The sequence below is a fragment of the Bison bison genome, unplaced genomic scaffold, assembly GCF_000754665.1.
Source record: "Bison bison bison isolate TAMUID 2011002044 unplaced genomic scaffold, Bison_UMD1.0 scf7180017864032, whole genome shotgun sequence".
Taxonomy (NCBI): domain Eukaryota; kingdom Metazoa; phylum Chordata; class Mammalia; order Artiodactyla; family Bovidae; genus Bison; species Bison bison.
In genome coordinates this window covers 5,175,809-5,200,642 of record NW_011494604.1, presented here as the reverse complement: position 1 = coordinate 5,200,642, position 24,834 = coordinate 5,175,809, and the positions used below count along the sequence as shown (strand labels likewise).

Here is a 24,834-nt window from a genome sequence, read left to right as displayed (position 1 = left end):
TAAAAATTCTTAGTGTTCTTAACATTTTGTCACTGTGTGGTCAGAGTAAGCATTACCTTTTTTTTCCTCTTTTTTATTTTTTAAATTATGAAAGTATGAAACGCATTTATAGGAGACTTGGTAAATACAGAACAAAGTTATATATAGTTTCACTATTAATATTACAATTATTTTTTTACTAGATAAATTAAGATTTTTAGTTGGAGTTTCAATAGCAAACTCTCAAAAATTAATACAGTAAATATACAGAAAAGTAGAAGAATGTAGTAGACCTCAAAAGCACTATAACCAATTCAACATTATTAAGATTTATATAGTTTTCACACTATAGTGGGAAGCAAATTCTATTCAGGTTCCCATAAACTATAAACTAGGAGACACTGGAACATATCCAGGGACATAAAACAGGTACAGAAAAAATTTGTGGTCTAATGAAACTGAAATCATACAGAGTCTGTCCTGTTACCACTGTGAAATTATGTTAAAAATCAGTATCAAAAGATATTTGAAAATAAGCACATATTTTCAAGTGTAGTGTGACATTTACCAATAGAGATCTTTGACCTAGCCATTGAAAGCCTCATTACAGTTAGAAGACTGAAAAAACACAGACGGTGATTGTAGAGAAGAAAACATTTAAGTGAGAAATTAATATCAAAGATAGTTAAGTAGAAGTACATGCACTCATCTCCTCCTGCAAGAGCACTAAAATTACAACTAGCTATTGAACAACATTCAACAGGACACTGGAACCCACCAAAAAAAGATAATCCATGTCCAAAGACAAAGAAGCTGCAACAAGATGGTGGGAGAGGTGCAAACACAATAAAATCAAATCCCATACCTGCTGGGTGGCCCACCCACAATCTAGAGAACAGTAGTACCAAAGAAGTTCTCCTCCTGTTGTGACAGTTCTGAGCCTCCTGTCAGGATTTGCAGCCTGCACATCCAGCAAAGGGACTGGGAATCGCCAGGCAGTCTGACTTTGAAGGCCAGTGGAATTTGATTACAGACTAGGGGAAACAGAGACTGCACTCTTGGAGGACACAAACAAAATCTTGTACACGCCAAGACCCAGGGGAAAGGAGCAGTGACTCCACAGGAGACTGAACCAAGCCTACCTGCTAGTGTTGGAGGGTCTCCTGTGGAGGTGTGAGTCAGCAGTGGCTTGCCATAGGGACAGAGGCACTGGCAGGAGCAGTCCTAGGGGGGCCCTTTGGTGTAAGTCCTCTTGGAAAGTTGCCATTAACCCATAGAGCCTATAAACCCCAGGGCTTAAGTCAAACAACTAATAGGGAGGGAGCACAGCCCCACCCATCAGTAGATAATTGGATTGAAGTTTTACTGAGCACAGCCCTGCCCACCAGAGCAAGACTCAGTTTTTCCCACCACCAGTCCCTCCCATCAGGAAGCCTATACAAGCCTCTTAGCCTCATTCACCAGAGGGCAGACAGTAGAAGCGAGAATAATTACAATCCCACAGCAGCTAGAAACAAAACCACATCACAGAAAGTTAACCAGGATGAAAAAGCAGAGGGTTTTGTCCCATATGAAGGGACAAGGTAAAACCCCAGAAAAACACATGAATGAAGTGGTGATGGGCAACCTTCCAGAAAAAGAATTCAGAATAATGATAGTGGAGATGATCTAGGATCTCGGGAAAAGAATGGAGGCAAAGATTGAGAAGATTCAAGAAATGTTTACCAAAGACCTAGAAAGAACAAACCAGTGAAGGCAATGGCACCCCACTCCAGTACTCTTGCCTGGAGAGTCCCATGGACTTGGGAGCCTGGTGGGCTGCCATCTGTGGGGTCGCGAAGAGTCGGACATGACTGAAGCGACTTAGCAGCAGCAGAAAGAACAAATGAAAATGAACAATACACTAGAAGGAATCAATAGCAGAATAACTGATGCAGAACAGATAAGTGACCTATAGTACACAATGGTGAAAATCACTGCTGCAGAACAGAGTATAGGAAAAAATAAAAAGCCTAAGAGACCTCTGAGACAGCATTAAACACACCACCATTCACATTATAAGGGTCCCAGAAGGAGGAGAAAGAGAGAGAAAGGACCTGAGAAAATATTTGAAGAGATAATAGCCAAAAGCTTCCCTAAAGTGGGAAAGGAAATAGCCAAGTCCAAGAAGCACAGAGAGTCCCAGGCAGGATAAACTCAAGGAGGAATACACCAAGACACATAGTAGTCAAACTGACAGAAATTAAAGACAAAATATTAAAAGCAAAAAGGGGAAAATGACAAATAACATACAGGGCAATTCCCATAAGGTTATCAGCTGGTATCTCAACAGAAACTCTCTATGGCAGAAGAAAATGGCACAGTATATTTAAAGCGATGAAAGGGAAGAACCTACAACCAAGAATACTCTACCCAGCAAGATTCTCATTCAGATTTGACAGAGAAATCAAAAGCTTTCTAGGCAAGCAAAAGTTAAGAAAATTCAATACCAAACCCAGCTTTACGACAAACACTAAAGGAACTTCTCTAGGCAGGAAACCCAAGACAAGGACAAGACCTACAAAAAATAAATCCAAAACAATTAAGAAAATGGATAAAGAATCATACATATGGACAATTACCTTAACTCTGAATGGATTAAATGAAACAACCAAAAGACCTAGATGGGCTGGGCAGATGAGAACATGTGCATGTATGCACTTCTACTAACCACATCACTCTACTTAACCCCCCAAATTGTATGTAATTATTTTATATTATTAGGTTAAAGATGTTTCCATTATGGCTTGCAATTGTAATTATCTCTTTTATTGTCTGGTTATCGATTGTGAAAACTGATAAACATCTTTTACTATTGTGATTATGTAACTATTAATACCATTGTATCATGATTGGTCAACAGAAAATAATAGAATTCTGTATCACTGCTACTGCTGCTGCTAAGTCGCTTCAGTCGTGTCCGACTCTGTGCGACCCCATAGATGGAAGCCCACTAGGCTCCCCCGTCCCTGGGATTCTCCAGGCAAGAACACTGGAGTGGGTTGCCATTTCCTTCTCCAATGCATGAAAGTGAAAGTGAAGTCGCTCAGTCATGTCCGACTCCCAGTGACCCCATGGACTGCAGCCCACCAGGCTCTCTTCTAAGATGTACATATATACAATGGAGTATTACCCTGCCATAAAAAGAGTGAAATAATGCCATTTGCAGCAACATGAATAGACCTAGAGATTGTCATACTGAGTTTTAAGGCATACAAAGAAAAACCAATGTATGATACCGCTTATATGTGGGATGTAAAAAAAAAAAATGATACAAATGAATCTGTTTACAGAATGGAAGCAGGCTCACAGACATAGAAAACAAATCTATAGTTACCAAAGGGAAAAGAGGTAGGGGAGGGATTAATTAGGAGTTTAGAATTAGCAGATACATGCTACTTGCTTGAAAGTGAAAGTGAAGTCTTTCAGTTGTGTCCGACTCTTAGCAACCCCATGGACTGCAGCCTTTCAGGCTCTCTGTCCATGGGATTCTCTAGGCAAGAATACTGGAGTGGGTTGCCATGACTTTCTCCAGGGGATCTTCTCGACCCAGGGATCAAACCTGTGTCTCCTGCCTTTCAGGCAGATTCTTTACCACTGAGCCACGAGGGAAGCCCAATCTGAATACTGTCTCCTATCAAATGTATCACCATCCTCCAGATTTAGAGCATATGCTGGCATAAACTGTTACATCACAGTTAAGCGTGAAACCTTGCTTCAAAATATTGCTCATTATTAATTTTCAGAAGATGCATCATAGGACCATAGGAGTAACTGGTGGACAAATGGCTGAGAAATACCAAGTACAGAACAAAATACCAATTACAACAGATATAAACTAATATATATATTAGTTATCTATAACTAGATAACTAATAAGGACCTATTGTGTAGCACAAGGAAGTCTACACAGTACTCTATAATGACGAATATGGGTAAAGAATCTATAAAGAGTGGATATATGTATAACTGAGTCACCTTTCTATACAGCAGAAACTAACACAAAATTTTAAATCAACTATATACTCCAATAAATTTTTTTAAAAGATACTTTAAAGATTCGATGTATTTGGAAGTTGTCCATTTTTAAATGATGGGTGTATCTAAGAAACCATAACAAGGAAAGTTAGAAAATATATGTAACAGAATAAAAATTTTACCAGAATTTGTTGCATGCAGCTGAAGATGCTCAGTGCAACTAAATACAATGTGGAATTTTGAATAAGATCCATTATTTAATGGACACTAGCATAAAATCTTGTGAAATTATGAACAAAATCTGCACTTTAGTTAATAATACTGTATCACTGTATACTATTTGTTTCCTGGGGTGAGGGGGTTGTGTTTTTTTTTTACAACATAGTATTTATTCTCAGAATTGGATTAGAAGTTTCAAGTCTCATTCAAATTTTTTTTTTTTTAAATCACCAAGATAATAAACTTTCTAGACTTTTAGCAGTAATATTAGATGCCAAAATACATGGAATTATATCAAATTTTGAGAGAATATAAATTAGAAATCTAGCATTCTCAATCATACGAAGTCACACAAGTGGAATTAAAATGTCATAAATTTTTTAGCTAGGCAAAAATTCATAAGTTTTCTAATATATATATATTATATGTACCATATTATTTATATGTGTGTGTGTGTGTGTACAAAAGCTTTCCTACTACCTTTGATAAAGTCTTGAGAAAGAAGAACAAGAAAAGACATGGAAAATTTGGAAAACAAACTAAACGAAATGGGAGTACTGAATATGAAGTAGAAACAGTGAACAAACTAGATAAAAGTAAAAAATCATTGTATAGTCCAGTTGTTTTTAAACATGGATGCTTGTTAAAAGCACATCTGGAGCCTTGGAGGAAAAAATCAATACCTGAGCATTTGTATTTTTCAGAAAATTCGAATATCCATATGGATTTTAAAAATTACATGGTTTTATGTTAAATGGTAGTTTTAATGATAGAGAATTCTGTTATTTTCTGTTGACCAGTCATAATACGGTGGTATTAAGTGAATAATAGTTACATAATCACAATAGTAAAAGGTGTTTATCAGTCTTTACAGTCAATAACCAGATAAAAAATAAAAGCTAATTATAATCACAATCCATAACAGAAACATAATTAATCTAACAATATAAAAGAATTGCATATAATTTCGGGGGCTCAGTAGAGTGATATGGCAACACATTACCATTGTTTAGTGGTTTATATTTACTTTATTAATTATTCCTCCATCCTTCATATTATTGTCACTTGCAATCTCTGTTACACTGAACTTTACAAAACAGTTCTTCAAGTAGCAAATGGATTTCTTGTGCCTTTTAATATTAAACACTTCAAGTTCTTTTTTATTAAAGATACAACTAGACCAAAACGAGATTATGAGGTGGATGGAAGAGATTATCATTTTGTGACTTCAAGAGAACAAATGGAAAAAGATATCCAGGAACATAAATTCATTGAAGCTGGCCAGTATAATAACCATCTGTATGGAACAAGTGTTCAGTCTGTGCGAGAAGTAGCAGAAAAGGTAAGTATCAAAGTGATCTCAGAATGAAATTTCTAATCATATACACCTTTGACAGTATGAAAGAATGATGAGATAGAAACTTTTAATTCATGTTTATGAAAAAATGTAGGTGCATGTTGCAGCATTGATTAGTTTAAGCAGTGTTATAAATTTATTCAACTAAATATTAACATTTAGGTTAATTTTAGAAAAATATGTAAGATAAAGTAGATTAAGAAGATCAACAGTCATTGTTGGTTGAAAATCACGTTTGACTTTGGCCATGGCCACAGGTGAGATTCAGCACCCAGAGCCACTAGGGGCCTTAGCTCACTGCCCGCTTCTCCATGTGGGGAGGTGAAACCCAGGCCCTGACACACACACAAAAAAAGATCAACTGGGAAAATAAGGATAGAAATGATAACATAAGTCTTTCTTAAGAGGCCTGTGTCACGTGTACTTGGTCATGTCCAACTCTTTGCGACCCTATGGACTGCAGCCCACCTGGCTCCCCTGTCCGTGGAATTTTTCTAGGCAAGAATACTGGAGTGGGCTCCCGTTTCCTTCTCCAAGGGATCTTCCTGACCCAGAGATCAAACCTGCGTCTCCTGCAACTCCTGTATTCACAGGTGGATTCTTTACCACTGAGCCACTTGGGAAGCCCCCTCTTGAAGAGGGGTGGGTGATTATTTTGAGGTCCTGTCCATTTGCTAGAGATTGACCTTTTGTGTAGCTCTAGCTTTCCAACATCTAGCATAATTAAGAAGCTAAGATCAGCAATGTCCATCAATAAAAATGAACCAGATGTTCAAGATAAGTGTGAGTTGCTCTTGGTACTGAGACTAGACAAAAATTTCCCCTGAATGGTCATTTAATAAAAGACAGAATGGAAATTCTCAATAACACTGTAACAGCAACAGATTTTTTGAAAGCAGCCTGATGATATATTGACCTTGGGTTAAAGCAGTCTTAATGGTAAAGTCAAAACAGTGTGCTCCACGTGTGCTGCTTGACTTAAATAATTTTTGGGCCTAGAGAATAAACATCAACAAAGTATTTTATACCTTCAAAACTATATAGTAGTTTAAGATTTAGTCATGAGATATCTACAAAAATACAGCAGTAATTCAGCATCTCAGTTTTCCATCTCTTAGTGCTCCTTTTTCTACTAAGAGGTTTGATTAATTCTTAATTAGAACTAATAATTAGAGCTAATTCTAATTAGTTTAAAAATCATAAAAATGGACATGTTCAGTGATGATAGGAATTTGGGAAAATAGAAAATCCTATTAGATATTATTAAAGGGGGGTAAAATGAATAGAACTTCATTTGAGAATAATTTGGCAATACCAAATAAATGTATACAACCTGTGACTCAGAAATTCTACTTTTTGATATCTAAGTAGAGGTTTTGATATCTAAGTATGTGTAATGATATGCATAGTAGAACTTTACAGTAGTGAAAAATTAGACTCAGCAAAGGAGAATGAATAATTATTTATGCATGCAGTAGGATGCAGCAGCTAAAGTGAATAAACTAGAATATCGACTAATTGTGTGTAGCCACATTAATAAATCTCAAAATTGTAAGTCAATAAAGTTGTAAAAGATATATACAGGATGACACTATTTACGGAGAAGGCAATGGCACCCCACTCCAGTACTCTTGCCTGGAAAATCCCATGGATGGAGGAGCCTGGTAGGCTGCAGTCCATGGGGTCACTAAGAGTCGGACACGACTGAGCAACTTCACTTTCACTTTTCACTTTCCTGCATTGGAGAAGGAAATGGCAGCCCACTCCAGTGTTCTTGCCTGGAGAATCCCAGGGACAGGGGAGCCTGGTGGGTTTCCGTCTATGGGGTCGAACAGAGTCGGACACAACTGAAGCGACTTAGCAGCAGCAGACACTATTTATATAAACTTTAATTAACATAAAACAGCCTAAATAGATTATTGATACATATTTTGTGTTTTTATAAATGTATTTTATGTTTTCATTAACCTAAAAACAGGCATAGGTATAATAAAATAAACTATGAGGAGATATAGTACAGCACAAGGAATATAATAACTATAAATAGAATATAACCTTTAAAATGTATGAATCACTATGTTTTATACCAGAAACTTCTATAATATTGTACTTATACAGTATTGTGTGTTGCTCTTTCCTACTCCAGGGGGATCTTCCCAACCAAGGGATCAAACCCACATATTTTGCATCTCCTATATTGACAGGCAGATTTTTTACTACTGCACCAGCTGGGTTGCCCAGTATGCTCCTTAATACCCTTAATTTGGCTAAAATAAAAGTACCTCTTAAATGTGACTACATTGTCTCTGGTTGTTTTCCTGTTCCATAGCTTGCGTGTGCACATCCTCAGTCACATCCAGCTGTTTGCGAACCCATGGACTATAGCCTACCAGGTTCCTCTATCTGTGGAATTTTCCAAGCAAGAATACTGGAGTGGGTTGCTATTTCCTACTCCAGGAGATCTTCCCAACCCAGGGATCAAATCCATGTCTCTTGCATCTCCTTCATTGGCAGGTGGATTCTTTACCACTGAACCACCTGAAATAGTATGAAATCACATGCTGAATATCTTTATATAAATAAAGTTCAAAACTTGGTTGAAATGGATAATTTCCTGGAAAAATACAGTTTACCAAAATTGACCTATTAGGGATGAAAAGAGTTATAGAAGAAAAAGTCTTTAGAAGAAATAGAGCAAGTTAATCAAGGAACTCTCCCACAAAAAGCATAAGGTCCAGATGACTTCATGGGGGAATTTTAACAAATCTTGAAAGGTTAGATCATCCTAAAGCTCTATAAATACCATTCAAGAGCATTCTTTTTATGAAGCAAATCTAATATTGATATCTAAACCTGATGAAGACAGTGAAAATTACAGACCAATCTTACTGATAAATACTAATACAGAAGTATTAAATATCTTAATAAACAGAATCCAGTACCACATTGCAAAAATAATATACCATGACCAAGTGGAATTAAAGCTATTTAAAGTCAGCTCAATATTAGGAAATCCATTAATGTAATCTATTACATTAACAGATCTAAAGAGAAAAAAATATATTCATAGATGCCTGAAAAGCATTTGGTAAAATTCATTACCTCTGCCTGGAGGAAGAAATCTCAAAAACATAGAGATTATTATTTTTTAAAGAGTAAAAGGAAAAAGATTGAGATGGATGGATTGATAATCTTCATTTTAAATCCTTAATGGGAAGAACACTGAGACAGTGCCATTATGATGAGGAGGAAGGCAAGGACGTCCGTCTCTACTACTACTCAAGGTATTGTCAGTGCTATTACACAATACAGATCAATCAGAGGCATAATAATTGGAAAGAAAACTGTCTCTGTTTTCAGATATTATAGTATTCCTGCTGCTGCTAAGTCGCTTCAGTCATATCCAACTCTGTGTGACCCCACAGATGGCAGCCCACCAGGCTTCTCCATCCCTGGGATTCTCCAGGCAAGAACACTGGAGTGGGTTGCCATTTCCTTCTCCAATGCGTGCATGCAAAGTCGCTTCAGTTGTGTCCGACTCCGTGCAACCCCATGGACAGCAGCCCACCAGGCTCCTCTGTCCACGGGATTCTCCAGGCAAGAATATACCATAAAAAATCTATTATAAAATTTATTTGATAAAATATAAATTTACTATAAAATTAAAGACTATAAAATCAAAGACATAAAAAAGCTAGAGTAAGGTAGCTTATAAAATTAATCTGCAGAGATTAATAGGTTTTACATGAATAGTAATCAGAAGATGATAGAGAAAACCATATTTATAATAGAGGAAATAGAATGTAAAATACTTAGTGAACTTAATGAGAAATATTCTGACTTATATGAGGAAATCTGTAAAACACTCCTAGAAGAGTATTAGACTTGAACAAATAAAAAGACATCCCTTATTCTTAGCTATGACAATTCAACATTATAAAGTTGCCAGTTCTAAGCTAATTTATATATAAACACAATCCTGATAAAAATGACTGCCAGGTTTTTTATGAAGTTAAAGAAATTGAATTGAAGTTCGTATAAGAAGCCAGGACAACACACAAAAAAAAAGCTACAAGAGATTCTAGCCGTACCAGATATTAAAGGATACTGTGAATTCTTAACTAAAACAGTGTGCTCATGACTGAAGCGACTTAGCAGCAGCAGCATGGCCCATGAGTAGGACAAAGAGTTGAGTAGATCCAAAGAAAAGAAAATCCAGGAAAGACCCAAATACATATGAAAATACAGTATATGATAAAGGTGCAATCTCAAGTCACTGGGGCTTTTAATAATGGACTTTTTAATAGAACAACTGAAGAAAAGATACATTAGAACCATACTTCACACCATATGCAAAAATTGGCTCTAATAAAGTTGACAGGCTTCCCTGGTTGCTCAGTGGTAAACAACCCACCTGCCATGCAGGAGACATGGGTTCAGTCCCTAGGTCGGGAAGATCCCCCAGAGAAGAAAATGGCAAGCCACTCCAGTGTTCTTGCCTGGGAAATCCCGTGGACAGAGGAGCCTGGCAGGCTGCAGTCCATGGGGTCGCAAAAGAGTCAGACACGACTTAGAGACAAAGCAACAATAATAGAAGAAAATATAACCTGGGCATAGGAAAGATTTTTTAACCATAAATCAATATTCAGATGCAATAAAAGACTGATAAATTCTAACCATATGAAAATAAAAAGACTTTGGCTTGCAAAGAAATTTTTTCAAAAACTAATATAAAACACCATCCCCAGTGTCACAAAACAACTGATAAAAAGCCTGCAAGCCAAGGGGTGATATTCTCAAAATATTAAACACACTTAAAAATTGAGGGACTAAAGACCAAAATCTAACAGAAAATAGACAAAAGATATAAATAATTCACACAGAAGTAAGATTAAAAAAAAATTTTTTTAATGATAAGCCTAAGATGAGTTACCTACAGAGGGAGGATTGGAAAGGATGAGAGAGAGGGATTGAGGAAGAATGGGTAGAGGTGTAGCAATTCTCCAAGTATACCTTTTTGTATAATTTTGACTTTAGCACTATGTTAACGTTTTGTATATTCAAACAATAAAAAGAGAAGATAGGAGAAAGCAGAATGATATATGAACAAACTAAATCTAATCTAACTATTTCAAATAGTTATTTTTAAATTAATTTTCAAATAACTTCATTGAAGAGGGGAAGGGAAGGGGAAAAGTCTTAATCCCAATAATCTTTGAAGATAGGCTAAAAATAGAAAACCTGTGAACAAATACTGAACTCTAGTAGGTTTGTTTTTCAGAGTGGTATGGGATAATAGGTCTGAAACTAATATATGTTTTAGAGTTGAGCAAATAATATATTTACAGTTCATGGGAGCTAGATTTCTCACTGTCAATGCAGGGATTTTAGAAATAAGGATAGAATAAACTGTGATAATTGGATTGGAATTAGAGATATGAATGTAAATCCATATATCTTAATATAGTAGATATAGAAAATACAAATGTGTGTATGTATTTTCTTGCTCTGTCCACAAAGAAGGCCTAAAAATGATGACTCTCAGTAATACCTATGGCACCCCACTCCAGTACTCTTGCCTGGAAAATCCCATGGATGGAGGAGCCTGGTAGGCTGAAGTCCACGGGGTCACTAAGAGTTGGACACGACTGAGCGACTTCACTTTCACTTTTCACTTTCATGCATTGGAGAAGGAAATGGCAACCCACTCCAGTATTCTTGCCTGGAGAATCCCAGGGATGGGGGAGCCTGGTGGGCTTCCGTCTATGGGGTCGCACAGAGTCGGACACAACTGAAGCAACTTAGCAGCAGCAGCAGCAGATCTTGTTTTCTAAATACTATCCTCCATTAAAAAGATCCAGAACTCATTAGTATTATGGCTGATTCCATTGCGAAAGTACAAGATCAGCCTAGAACATTTTGCTATGCAAAAAACTAAGGAAGTGCTTAAAGAATGATACAAGTATTCCAGAAAGACACTGAAGTCAACCTGTAAAGTCCCCAGTGGCCAAGTTTGGAAAAATTAAAATATTAAAATGATACACAGAGAATAAGAATCTAAGAGTTCACAATGGTATAAGTAAATACATGAATAAATAAATAAGTGGATGTAAGGGAAGCTTTACCTTACATTATTAATGTCTACTAATAAAAGTTAGAGGGAGTAATGGAGTTAGATCTCTCTTGACAACTACCATAATAACTGTTTAAGGCAAGAGTCACCAGTGTATGCTAAAATTATTGAGTGAATTAATTACTATCTGATGAGAAACAGGATATTTACATAATTTCAACATATCCTTCCCCAAAATACTTATCAATTATAAAAGGGAAATAGTAATCTTACAGTGGTGAAATCTGGCAGACAAAACCTTTAAAAAGTGATCGGAATTAACATCAGGATTTCCCTGGTGGTCTTGTGGTTAGAAATCTGTCAGTCAGTGCAAGAGACATGTATTCGATCCTTGGATTGGAAGATCCCACATGCCATGGAGCAAACTAAGCCCTCATGCCACAACTATTGAACCCACACCGTAGAGCCTGTACTCTGCAACAAGAAAAGCCACTGTAGTGAGAAGCCCAAACACCATTATGAAGAGTAGCCCCATTTGCCACAACTAGAGGAAAAAAAAACCTGCATACAGCAACAGAGACCCAGCACAACCAGAAATAAATTTAAAAAAATTTTTTTTAATTAACATCACTAAAGAAAAGTATTAAAATCACTAGTAGACATCATATGCTTCCTGGACTGAGCATGATGGACTGAGAAAGATGCAACATCTTTTCTGTACTGTTGCTGTCAAAAATGTGTACCTGCCATCTGATGAGAAACATTAGGCAAACCCAGGTTGAGGCATATTCTCTGAAAAAAATATTCAGTACTATCAGAAATATCAAGATCATGAAAGAGACTAAAGAATTGTGCCAGCTGGACAGAGACTAAAGACACATTACAACTAAATGCAATGTGTTGTCCTGGACTGGCCGTAGAGCAAGAACTTTTTTTTTCCTTTTGTGGTAAACGATACTAGATGACCAACTGAAATTGTACTGTGGTTATGTAAGAGATGTTATTGAGTTCAGGAAGTAAGGAGTAAAGAAGTTGTTATGTCTACAATTTGTATACGTAAATAGAGAGGGATAAAATAAAGCAAATAAGATATAATATTAATGTTTCAGTGTAAAGTTTTTTAATTTCTAAGCAATCAGGTAAAACTAATATTTAATAAAAGTGGGTGGTGGGTACATGTATGTCTGTTATTTATTTTTCTGTGTGTCTGAAGTATTCATACAATATTAATTTTTTTTTTATTTTAAATATTCCTACTAAATTGAAATTACCATTCATTGAACTGGATTCAAGCCCTTAGATTTCAAGATGCATTATGGGGGAGTACCTGATTTTAGTGCTAAGTCATTTCAGTCATGTTCAACTCTTTGTGACCCCATGGACTGTAGCCCTCTAGGCTCCTCTGTCCACAGGGATTCTCCAGGCAAGAATACTGGAATGGGTTGCCATTTCATCTTCTGGGGATCTTCCCAATCCAGGGATTGAACCCAGGTCTCCCGCATTGCAAGTGGATTCTTTACTGTCTCAGCCACCAGGGAAATGTTATAATAAAATCTGTTTGATAAATTAGAAGTGAAAGTGAAGTCGCTCAGTTGTGTCTGACTCTGCAATCCCAAGGACTATAGCCTACCAGGCTCCTCCGTCCATGGAATTTTCCAGGCAAGAGTCCTGGCGTGGATTGCCATTTCCTTCTCCACGGGATCTTCCCAACCCAGGGATCAAACCCGGGTGTCCTGCACTGCTGGCAGACACTTTACCATCTGAGCCAAGGGAAGGGACAAAAATCTTCAACATATGTGGTTAGTGAAAGTTGCTAAGTCATGTCCTACTCTGCAACCCCACGGACTATACAGTTCATGGAATTCTCCAGGCCAGAATACCGGAGTGGGTAGCCTTTCCCTTCTCCAGGGAATCTTCCCAACCCAGGGATGGAACCCAGGTCTCCCACATTGCGGGCAGATTCTTTACCAGCTGAGCCACCAGGGAAGCCCAAGAATACTGGAGTGGGTAGCCTATCCCTTCTCCAGCGAATCTTCCTGATCCAGGAATTGAACCAGGGTCTCCTGCATTGCAGGCAGATTCTTTACCAGCTGAGCCACCAGGGACCCTATTTAACATGGAAATACTCCTCTTTACTAAAAACCTTAATGGCCTTTGGCAGTGAATTTAAGTAAGTCAGGAAAGTTTCTTAAATTCAGAACTGGGGTTTTCAAATGTTCTAGTTTGTGATAAAGTTTTCACTGCTCCCCATCAAGATGAAAAATAGGATAGGATAGTGGTAATATATATGCAGTTTTAAAAAGTCTTCTTTATCTTAGGCTTTTACCTTCTTGTTTGATCATATATTCTTTTATAAAATGATTATGATAAGATGGTAACCTTAGGATATATTTTAGTACCCTTTCTCAGCAAAATAAAAGACAGGAACCCCATATTTGTTGCCATTTTGAGAGATTACTGGTCTGTGGAAACTGCGTTTTTATTCCTTTTTAAATGTAATGTTTGAGAATGGAAAATTAACTATCTATAGTCATTATACATTGTCTTCATAATAGAAATGACAGATTTGCTTAAAGTGAACAGAATCCAAACATAATAATTAAGATTTTGTATTTCTAGGAAATATACTTGTGATATAATTGAAAATACTTGGTTCACTTATTTTTCTTCTCTATCCCCTCTATTTTAGGGCAAACACTGTATCCTTGATGTGTCTGGAAATGCCATAAAGAGATTACAGATTGCACAACTTTACCCAATCTCCATTTTTATTAAACCCAAATCCATGGAAAATATCATGTAAGTATAAATTCCTAAGGCACAGCCTCTAAGTACAAATCCAGTCTCTGTTACTTACTAGATTGGAAAATTTACTTACCCTTTTTGCATCTCAATTCCTTTGTCTGTAAAATGCAGATAATAATAGTATATCCACTTCAGAGGGTTGTCATGAGGATTAAATAAGCACTCGCGATACTATCATAATCAACATTAATATACTATGTATTAAGTAACATTGGAATTTTTAAGTTTAATCACATGGATCTACTACTATTTAATTAGATGGTGCAGCTCTGATAAAGAGAATCAAATAATATATAACTTTATCTAATAGAGGACAAAAAATAGAATTTAAATAAATACTAAAAGAGGGGAATGAGCAAATAGAAACATGATATACAGATAGTAAGATAGTATAAATTAACCCAAATGTTTAATTAATTAAATGCTAGCCTAAGTGGTCCAATTAAAAGACAAAAATTGTCAGAAGAATGAAAAATAAATAACTATATGTTACTTTTGTAGAAAAGGAAAAATATCTTTACCTTTTACTTCTCTAGGTTCTCAGCTGGGCCTCTAACAAAAGACAAATTAACAGGAGAAAAGCGTGCAAATCTACATTTTACGGTCACATAGGATGCTTCATAAGGAAATGAAAACTCAAAGAAATAGTTAAACCTGAACACTTTTATACTAGGTTAGATGAAGAGTGGAGAGTGATGGGGAAATTTGATAGGACCAGAGGATATGACTTAAGAGTAGTAACCTGGTGGAAACTTAGTAAGGCTTGTTCATTCAAATTCTTTCAGCTTCCCTCTCTTCAGGGATAAGGATGCTGCTTTTCTTTAGATATAGGGAGGTCACCTCTCACGTGAGGGTCTTTTGCTTCAGAGAAAGGTCAGAGAGTCCCTCCTGCACCTGTCATTTACACATTCCTTCAACTTAAAATGTTCATTATACCAAAGTGTCATATTTTGGGAAAGTGTATTTGGGAAATATTTGGGAAAACCCATCAGTCATATGACAGACTTTAATTATTAGTCTGTGAAAAGGCTGAGAGAGAAGGGGAAAAAAGGATATACCGTGGAAAACCCACAAATTAAAGCTGGTTTATGCTACTTTCAAAGTATACTTCAAGTTAGAAGTATTACTAGAGATAAAGAGGGACATTCATAAAAGTTAAAGTTTTACTCCATTAGTAAGATACATTTATACCTTTGCTTTGCACCTTGAGTAGCACAGTAGGAGTGTAAATTGGTATATCCACATTGGTAAACTGTTTACAGTATCTCCTAAAGCTGAACATATACATTACTTAGGACCCAAAAGTCTCATTTCTAGATATACACTCAACAGAAATGTTTACCTGTGTTTACAAAGACAAGTACTAGATTAGACAGAAATACTATACTAAATAACCAGAAACTTGAAATTATCCAAATGCCCATCATATGTACGTGAATTATAACATATTCACACAATGAAATATTCTACATTAATGGGAATGAACAGTCTCTAACCACACACAAAAGTATAGAAGAATCTGATAAATATAATTTGAGTGAAACAAAAATCCAGACCTGAAAGTATAAGTATATTCCATGGCCCCAAATTTAATCATTATAAAAATCAAATAGAGGTTACTCTTTGAGGGTTGGTTGGTGACTGGAGTGAAGATACTCAGATTCCTAGGTGCCGAGGTAATGTGCTCTATCTCAGTCTAGGTACTGGATATACAGGTAAGCGTAAGTTGTTGAAAACTCATTTATGATATTTGTCTTCTGTTAGAGAATTACACTTTAAAAGATCTGAAGAAATAGAAAAGGAAAAAAAGAATCTAGGCCTGTATTACTAAAGAACTTAACTCTATTATGGAAAGCCTTCCTACAAATAAAACACTGAGCCAAGAGAACTTACTGAATTCTACCAAAAACTAGGAAGCAATACTAGTCTTAAAAAGATTCTTCAACTAATTTTATAGGCATTAATTTAATACCAAAATCTGTCAGATACTTCACAAGAAATGAAACTGACAGACCAGTCTTACCATGAATATAGATGCAGAAATCCTTACCAAAATATGAGCAAATTGAATCCAGCAGTTTTTATAAGATAAAATATAACAGCCAAGTTGAGTTTATTTAAGGAATGCAAGGCTAGATTCACATTTGAGATTAATCCATGATAGAGGCAGAGAGAAGCTGGAGTAGGAAGCACCAGGAATTCATCTCCCCACCTAGACAACAATTGGGACTTGCAGAATTTCTCTGATGTGACTACAGTTCATCCTTGAACATCGCAGGTTTGAACTGCATCAGTTCAGTTCTGTCCGACTTATTGCCACCCCATGGACTACAGCACGCCAGGCTTCCCTGTTCTTCACCAATTCCCGGAGCCTGCTCAAACTCATGTCCATCTCGTCGGTGATGCCATCCAATCATCTCTTCCTCTGCCATCCCCTTCTCCACCTGCCTTCAATCTTTCCCACTGTCAGGGTCTTTTCTAATGAGTCAGCTCTTTGCATCAGGTGGCCAAACTATTGATCAGTCCTTCCAATGGGTCTACTTAAACATGGGTCTTCTTTCAGTAGTAAATACTGCAGTACTACTCAGCCTACAGTTGACTGTGTGGATGTGGAAGTATGGATACAGAGGAACCAAGTATATGGAGGGCTGACTGTGTGGAGGGTTGGCATCCCTAACCCCAGCCTTGTTCAGGGGTCAGCATCTGCCAGTGCAGGGGGTGCAGGTTCAATCCCTGATTGTAGAACCAAGATCCCATATGCCTTATAGCTAAAAAACCAAAACATAAAACAGAAGCAGTATTGTAACAAATTCAGTAAATACTTTAAAAATGGTCCATGTCAAACAAAAATCTTTTAAAAAAAAAATGGAAAGGATAGTCTGTTTAACAGATGATGCCACGAAAGCTTCGTATCCACATGCAAAAGAATGAAGGTGGACCCTTACCTAACACTACATACAAAAGTCAGCTAAAAATGGATCAAGGCCCTAAACATAAGACAGTAAAACTCTTAGAATGAAACATAGGACAGAAGCTTCACAACATTGGATTTGGCAGTGATTTCTTAGATATGACACCAAAGACACAGGTAACAAAAGAAAAAAGGGAGGTTGGGTTAGACTTCGTGACTGCTTAAAGCTTTTTATATCAAAAGACACTACCCACAGAATAAAAAGGTAATCCATAGAATGGGAGAAAATATTTGTAAATCATAGATCTGATAACAGATTAAAATCCACAATATATAGAAAACTAAAACTCAACAACAACATAAAACTCAATTCAAAAATGGGGATAGGACTTGAATAGATTCATTTCTCCAAAGAGGAGAGATAAACAAATGGCCAGTAAGCACATTAAAAGGTGCCTGGCATCACTAATCAGTAGGGAAATACAAATCAAAACTACAGTGACGTACCACCTCACACCAATTACCATGGCTACCGTCAAAAGGCAGAAAATACATGCTGCCAAGGGTGTGGGAAAACTGGAACTCTTGTGTAGGTGGGAATATAAAATGGTACAGCTGCTGTAGAAAATAGTATGGGACTTTCTCAACATATTAAAAATCAGATGACCATATGATATTGGACCCAGAGATCCAACCTGGGTCTCCTGCATTGCAGGTGGATTTTTTATCATCTGAACCACCAGAGAAGCCCCTTTACCACAATTTTTAAAGTAATTTTAAAAAATCAGTGTATTATAGAAAACAAACATGATTATTACCAAAGGGGAGATGGAAAAATGAATTAGGAATTGAAGGATTAATAGGTACACGCTGCTGTTGCTACTGCTAAGTCGCTTCAGTCGTGTCCGACTCTGTGCGACCCCACAGACTGCAGCCCACCAGGCCCCACCGTCCCTGGGATTCTCCAGGCAAGAACACTGGAGTGGGTTGCCATTTCCTCCTCCAGTGCACGAAAGTGAAAAGTGAAAGTGAAGTCACCCAGTTGTGTCCGACTCTTAGCAACCCCATGGACTGCAGCCTACCAGGCTCCTCCATCCATGGGATTTTCCAGGCAAGAGTACTGGAGTGGGGTGCCATTGCCTTCTCCGAGGTACACGCTACTATATATAAAATAGATAAACACCAGGGACCTACTATACAGCACAGAGAACTATATTTAGTATCTTGTAATAACATAAAATGGAAAAGAATCTGAAAAAGTATTTATATATATGAAAAGAATATATGTACACATATAGATAAAACAGAATCACTTTGCACCTAAAACTAAGAGCATTTTAAATCAGCAATACTTCAGTTTTTTAAAAAGTCAGTGGAGTGTACCACATTAACAATTTTACAGGAATTCTCCTGGCAGTCTAGTGATTAGGACTTGGTGATTTCCTGTGGTGACCCAGGTTCAGTTTCAGTCCCTGGCTGGGGAATTAAGATCCCACAAGCTGCACAGCACATTCCGAGCCCCCCCCCCCCAAAAAAAAGATTTTAGTAAAAGGTCATTTTAATGTAAAAAAAGCATTTGGTAAAATTAACATTTATTCATGACAAAACCATTTTGTAAACTATGAATAAAAGGGAATTTTCCTTAATCTGATGAAAGTCATCTACAGAATATCAAAAGTAAAAGTGAAGTCGCTCAGTCGTGTCCGACTCTTCGAGACCCCGTGGACTGCAGCCTACCAGGCTCCTCTGTCCATGGGATTTTTTCAGGCAAGAGTACTGGAGTGGGGTGCCATAATCTGATGAAAGTTATCTACAGAATATCAAAGCAGATGTCATATTTGAAGGTGAAACATTGAAAGCTTTCTCTCAAGTTGGGAACAAACTTTCATATATCCATCATCCAGCTGTAATATAATTATCACCTACAATTAATCTTGTTTATCTATCCCAACACCTCCTTAACCCTCCACTCCAGATTATTTTGAAACAAATCCCAGACATTGTATGATTTCATCCTTACATCTTTATATGTATTTGAAAGATAAAATTTCTTGTTAAAAACATCACTGTGTGGATAAGGAAATGGCAACGCACTCCAGTGTTCTTGCCTGGAGAATCCCAGTGACGGGGGAGCCTGGTGGGCTGCCGTCTATGGGGTCGCAGAGTCGGACACGACTGAAGCGACTTAGCAGCAGCAGCAGCTTTTGTTCTATCTTGTACAGAAAACAGTAATAGTATCATTGAATATGTTTTTTTCAGAACCATATAAATATGTCTGTAACATTAATACTTCCTTTCGAGACAAATATAAATTCAAAAGAGATTTTATTTAGAGAAACTGTTCTAACTAAAATTATTTTCCTTCACGCTAAGTGTATATTTAGATTCATAATTGTTGAGAGAAAAGAATTCACTGTAAAATAATGCCAACCTATATAATGCTATAATAAATTATTTTGTACTTAAAAAAAAAAAATCACTGTGATGTCATACTGAAACAGTAGTTCCTTGATAGCATCAGATCATATTTTCTTGTTTCTTAAGTTTATGTTTTTTCAGTTTGTTTGAATCAAGTTCCAAACAAAGTCTATTCATGACAGTTTGTTAAGTCTTTTGATCTACAGATTCTCCCTCCCATCTTTTCATTTTTTCTGTTTCTTTGTTGAAGAAACCAACTCACTTACTCAGCAGTTTGACCCAGACTATTTTGCTGATTGCCTTCTCATGGTATTATTTAATGTGTTCATGTATCCCCTTTACTACCTTATAAATTGGTAAGTAGATCTGTAAGTCATATTTTAATATGAGATTTTCATCACAGTCAAAACTGACAAATTAATGTTTGGGTTTTTTTGGCTGTCCCGAACTAATGTAAGAAAGTGTTGAAACCCTTCTGTCATTCCAGATACAAAGCTACATGGTCAGTGACCGAATACAGTTTGCAATTACATTACATTTCTCAACAGGTCTCAGCTTTTCATGATTTTATATATGTCTTCTCTCCTTTGTCACCCTTTTTCAGAAGTATTACAATGTAATTATTAATTTCTAAATTTATTTGCCTAGGGAAATGAATAAGCGTCTGACAGAAGAACAAGCCAGAAAGACATTTGAGAGAGCCATGAAACTGGAACAAGAATTTACTGAACATTTCACAGGTTGGCATTATGTGTAGATGTTTGTATGTTAGAATTTTGCTTTGGGGCCATAAGAATTGACTCAATGAAATAAATTTTGAACTATGTCCACAGTTACCAGTAGTAATAATAAGTGCTATCATTTTCAGAATAATTCATCTAATCTAGGTTGTAGTGATGAAGAATCTTGAAAACTAGTGTATCTTAGGTTGTTGATACGGAGAAGGCAATGGCACCCCACTCCAGTACTCTTGCCTGGAAAATCCCATGGATAGAGGAGCCTGACAGGCTGTAGTCCATGGGGTTGCGAAGAGTCGGGCACGACTGAGCGACTTCCCTTTCACTTTTCACTTTCATGCATTGGAGAAGGAAATGGCAACCCACTCCAGTATTCTTGCCTGGAGAATCCCAGGGATGGGGGAGCCTGGTGGGCTTCTGTCTATGGAGCCACACAGAGTCGGACACGACTGAAGCGACTTAGCAGCAGCAGCAGCAGGTTGTTGATAAGGACAGCATGTATAGGAATAACTCATACTGACCAGAGGGAAACATTCAGAGTTGATTTCTTCTTACGATACTGATTTTTCTCTTATCCTGTATAAATTTTGATCCATTTTTAAGATATTTGTTTAGAAAGAGAAGAGTAGAGAGCAGTTGCCAAATTCAATTCCCAAATTTTATTCAAGTTATTCCTTAGGTATCTTTGGGTAGGTTTTTGTTGTTAATTATTTGCTTGAAATAATGATTAACTTATATTTTGTGTTCATATTATTAATAAGTACCATTAAGTATCATGGAATTTTAACCCAAGTATTTTTTTGTTAAGGATTTTTTAATAATTTCAGACTTAACAGAAAAATCACAAGAATAGTACCAGCACTTACATATACTCATATTCCACCACCGCTAACATTTTACCACATTTATACTTTTTTATGAAACATTTAAGAGTAAGTTGCAGATAGCTGTTCTTTTGCCTCTAATTACTTCAGTGTCTATTTCCCAATTGTACAAAGTAAAAATCATCAAGTCTTGCTTTTTGATAAACTTTTGAAATAAAATGTTTTCCATTTTACGAATAGGAAAATTAATAAAATGAGCTTTTTACTAGTTAAACAATACATAAATAGTATTTCTTCCTGAATAAGTGATTCTGGTTATTTTACAAATAATTGTAATGGTGAAGATAAGCAATTAATGGAGGTTTCTGATTCTGTCATTACAGCTATTGTGCAGGGAGATACGCTGGAAGACATTTACAACCAAGTGAAGCAGATCATAGAAGAACAGTCTGGTCCTTACATTTGGGTTCCAGCAAAAGAAAAGTTATGAGGACTGATATTTCTCTATTTCTCTTTTCCACAGTCTCATTTTCTGCAACACTTCTTTGTCCTTTCCTTCTTGAGCCTGTCTTCATTACTTCTTTCTTGTTGAATCATATCCCACTCATCATGGTCTGCAGTTGCACTTATTTTTGATGTCTTAGTGTCTCCCTCAAGTTGTACTATCGGTATTATTTCATGTCACTGTTGGTTTGTGGCCATTTTTCACAGCTGAAGATGGAATGGCCTGACCAGCTATTAATAGGATTTCAGGAGATGGGGTAATTGTGGTAAAATTCCTTAATGTTTAAGGGAAAGTAACTTTAAGAGATTTTCAGAAAAGCTTTATATACATTCTTTCCAAATTTCAACATAAATGAAAGAAAAGTGGTTTTAATCAATGATTTAGTGAATTTTGAGCAACAATGCACGCTTAACTTTAATAGCATGGTTTGGCCAATATGTTAACTCTCAAGTCCTTTTCTCAATTGACTCTTGTTATCAAAGCAAATATTTCATACAGATAAATAACAGAAATATATCTCTTAATTTCAAAATTAATATGAGTTAACTAATAATTTCACAAGGAATATTCATTTTTCATAAGCGTTCTTCTTAAAGTCTTCTATTATTTGAAGTTTGTTTTTTTTCCTCCCAGTAGATTTGCTAGGAATAACAGTGTTTAAATGTTTTTAATCTACTTGTGCAACAATATAGTGTCCTACAAAAGTTGTTCATACATAATGATCATCACATTTTCTGAATTGAGGCCATGTTTAGGTGCTTGAGGAGCTCACCTTTTACACATAAGGTTGAGAAGATTTCATGGACATAAATACAAAACAGACATTACAGTGGTGATGTAGTATTCATTATGGCAGTGGGAAAGAAGTCCAGTAAGTAGTCTAAAACTTTAAATGCATTCTTAGAGGTCAGATTTTAATGAATATTTTACCCACAATAACTGACTATTTTGTTATAATAAAATATATATATATAAATATATATAAAACTTTCTTTAAACTCTGTAACTATGGGAATTATTTTCTTTACATAGTTGCACACACACACACAAACATATATATGTATATTTAAAATATATTTTTTCTTTAGCCACCTACTCTTTTTGTTTGGTTTTTAAATTAAATATTAATTGATTAGACTATCTTCCTTAATCATGTGAAGTGAAAATGAGAGTATGGTGGTATGGAAAGAAACCTTTAGGGAAATTAGGTTATAAGTAAAAACATGGGCATGTTCTCCTCTTTTCTATAAAAGTTTTCAGATGGTTCCTGGTTGGTTTTTTGTGGGGGGTGTTTTTTCAGGGGGGTGATTTTTCGTTGTTACTGTTGTTCTGTCATTGGTTTTGGATTTGGTCTCCACCTCTTTCCAGTTCTTCTTTATTCATAGGCAAAAGCCTCATGTGTATGAGTGTTTTCCCCTCAGACTGCACACCTTTCATCTCTTGTAGCTGCTCTGCCGTAGAGTTGCACAGATCTTCATGGTGAGCAATTAAGAAATTTTAGTGAAAAGTAGATAACAATTTCAGAAATCAGTTTCTCTGGTCTTTTGTAATACTGTTTGGCTTCCCATGGCTTTTTTTGGAGTTGTTTATTGAATATGTGTTTTTGACAGCCTCCTCATTACAGTTTCTTAAATGCATACTGGTTTGTAAAGAATTATTGACGTTATCCATTCCATTTATGAGAAAGAGGAGAACAGCTAATAAACTTTATTGTAAAATCTGTATGTTAAATGTGTCTTGTATTACAAAAGAAAAAATTATTTTACAAGCTAGCATTTTGGGGACAATTTGGGGCATCACATAATTTGTAAACAGAATTCAAGGATTGTTAGGTAGATTTTGGAATTGAATATGTTAACACGTTGAAATATATACCATAGGTGTTACATGCTGAATATAGTAAGTTGTTACCAAACATAAATATATCCGAAGACTGCTGTTGTCATTTGATCTCCAGAGCCCCAGAAATCATCTTATAGCAGGACCCAGCCTAGGCCATTTTGCAGCATTTACTGGTTGAATGTAAACTATCAGGAGGTTATAAAATGATGCCATTTATGTGTTAAATGTATTGCTTTCTGAATGTCCTCATTAAGTGATTTTTTTGGGGGGAAGAGGATACTAACTTGTGTGCACCTTTCTAGATTGTATAGAATTATTAATAAAAGTACCAGTTGCTTAGTACTGCTGTGCAACAGCCACTTTAGTATAGTATCATTTAATTTTTTAAAAGAAGATACAAGTTACTGGCTCCACTCTAAGGCTTAAGCAGAATCACTTTGCCAAGCTTACTTAGCTAGTAAATGGCAGTGCTGGGTATCCGTATCAAAGTTTCTCTGTTGCGGGTTTTTTCCTGATAAACTAGGCTGCCTCATTTTTCAGCCCCTACTGTGTAAGGCACTATAACTTAAATTATGTGATATTATTGTCTCTTTAAAGATAAAGGTAGACTTAGATGAAGGTCCTTGCCCAGAGTCGCACAGTAAGGACAGACACACAGAATACGGCATTCCCATCACAGCTGAAAGGACTATTTCTGGCAAACAAGTAAGCCTAGCACTGTCAAATTGGCAAAGAACCTCTTTAGGATTAAAAATGGAACACTATTCATTAGGGGGAAAGTCCACTATTTGAACACACAGGGAATACTACTATTTTGAAAGTTTTATGAAATATTCCATATTTATATTATGTTCCTTATGCTGTTCTCAGTTGCTCAGTCATGTCTGACTCTTTGCGACCCCAGCAACTGTAACCCACCAGGCTCCTCTGTCCATGGGATTTCCCAGGCAAGAATACTGGAGCGGGTTGCCATTTCCTATTCCAGGGGATCTTCCCGACCCCAGGATCGAATTCAAGTCTCTTGTGTCTCCTCCATTGGCAGGCAGATTCTTTACCACTACACCACTTTGGTAGCCCAGTATGCACCTTAATACCATTAATTTGGCAAAAATAAAAGTACCTCTTAAATATGACTACATGTCTCTGG

At 36.4% G+C, this 24,834-nt stretch overlaps 1 protein-coding gene across 6 annotated transcripts in view; it reads left to right on the top strand.

Moving 5' to 3' along the window:
• Positions 1-23,569, top strand: part of DLG1 (discs, large homolog 1 (Drosophila)) — a 275,289-nt gene extending 251,720 nt beyond the window's left edge. For all 6 annotated transcript variants that reach the window (XM_010834376.1, XM_010834377.1, XM_010834380.1 and 3 more), the window contains 4 exons: positions 5,385-5,557; positions 14,335-14,444; positions 20,428-20,519; positions 21,724-23,569. In XM_010834376.1, coding sequence (XP_010832678.1) covers positions 5,385-5,557; positions 14,335-14,444; positions 20,428-20,519; positions 21,724-21,830 — 482 coding nt within the window. In that variant the 3' untranslated portion in view covers positions 21,831-23,569. The remainder of the gene's footprint in view (positions 1-5,384; positions 5,558-14,334; positions 14,445-20,427; positions 20,520-21,723) is intronic.
• The last annotated feature ends 1,265 nt before the right edge of the window (positions 23,570-24,834 follow it).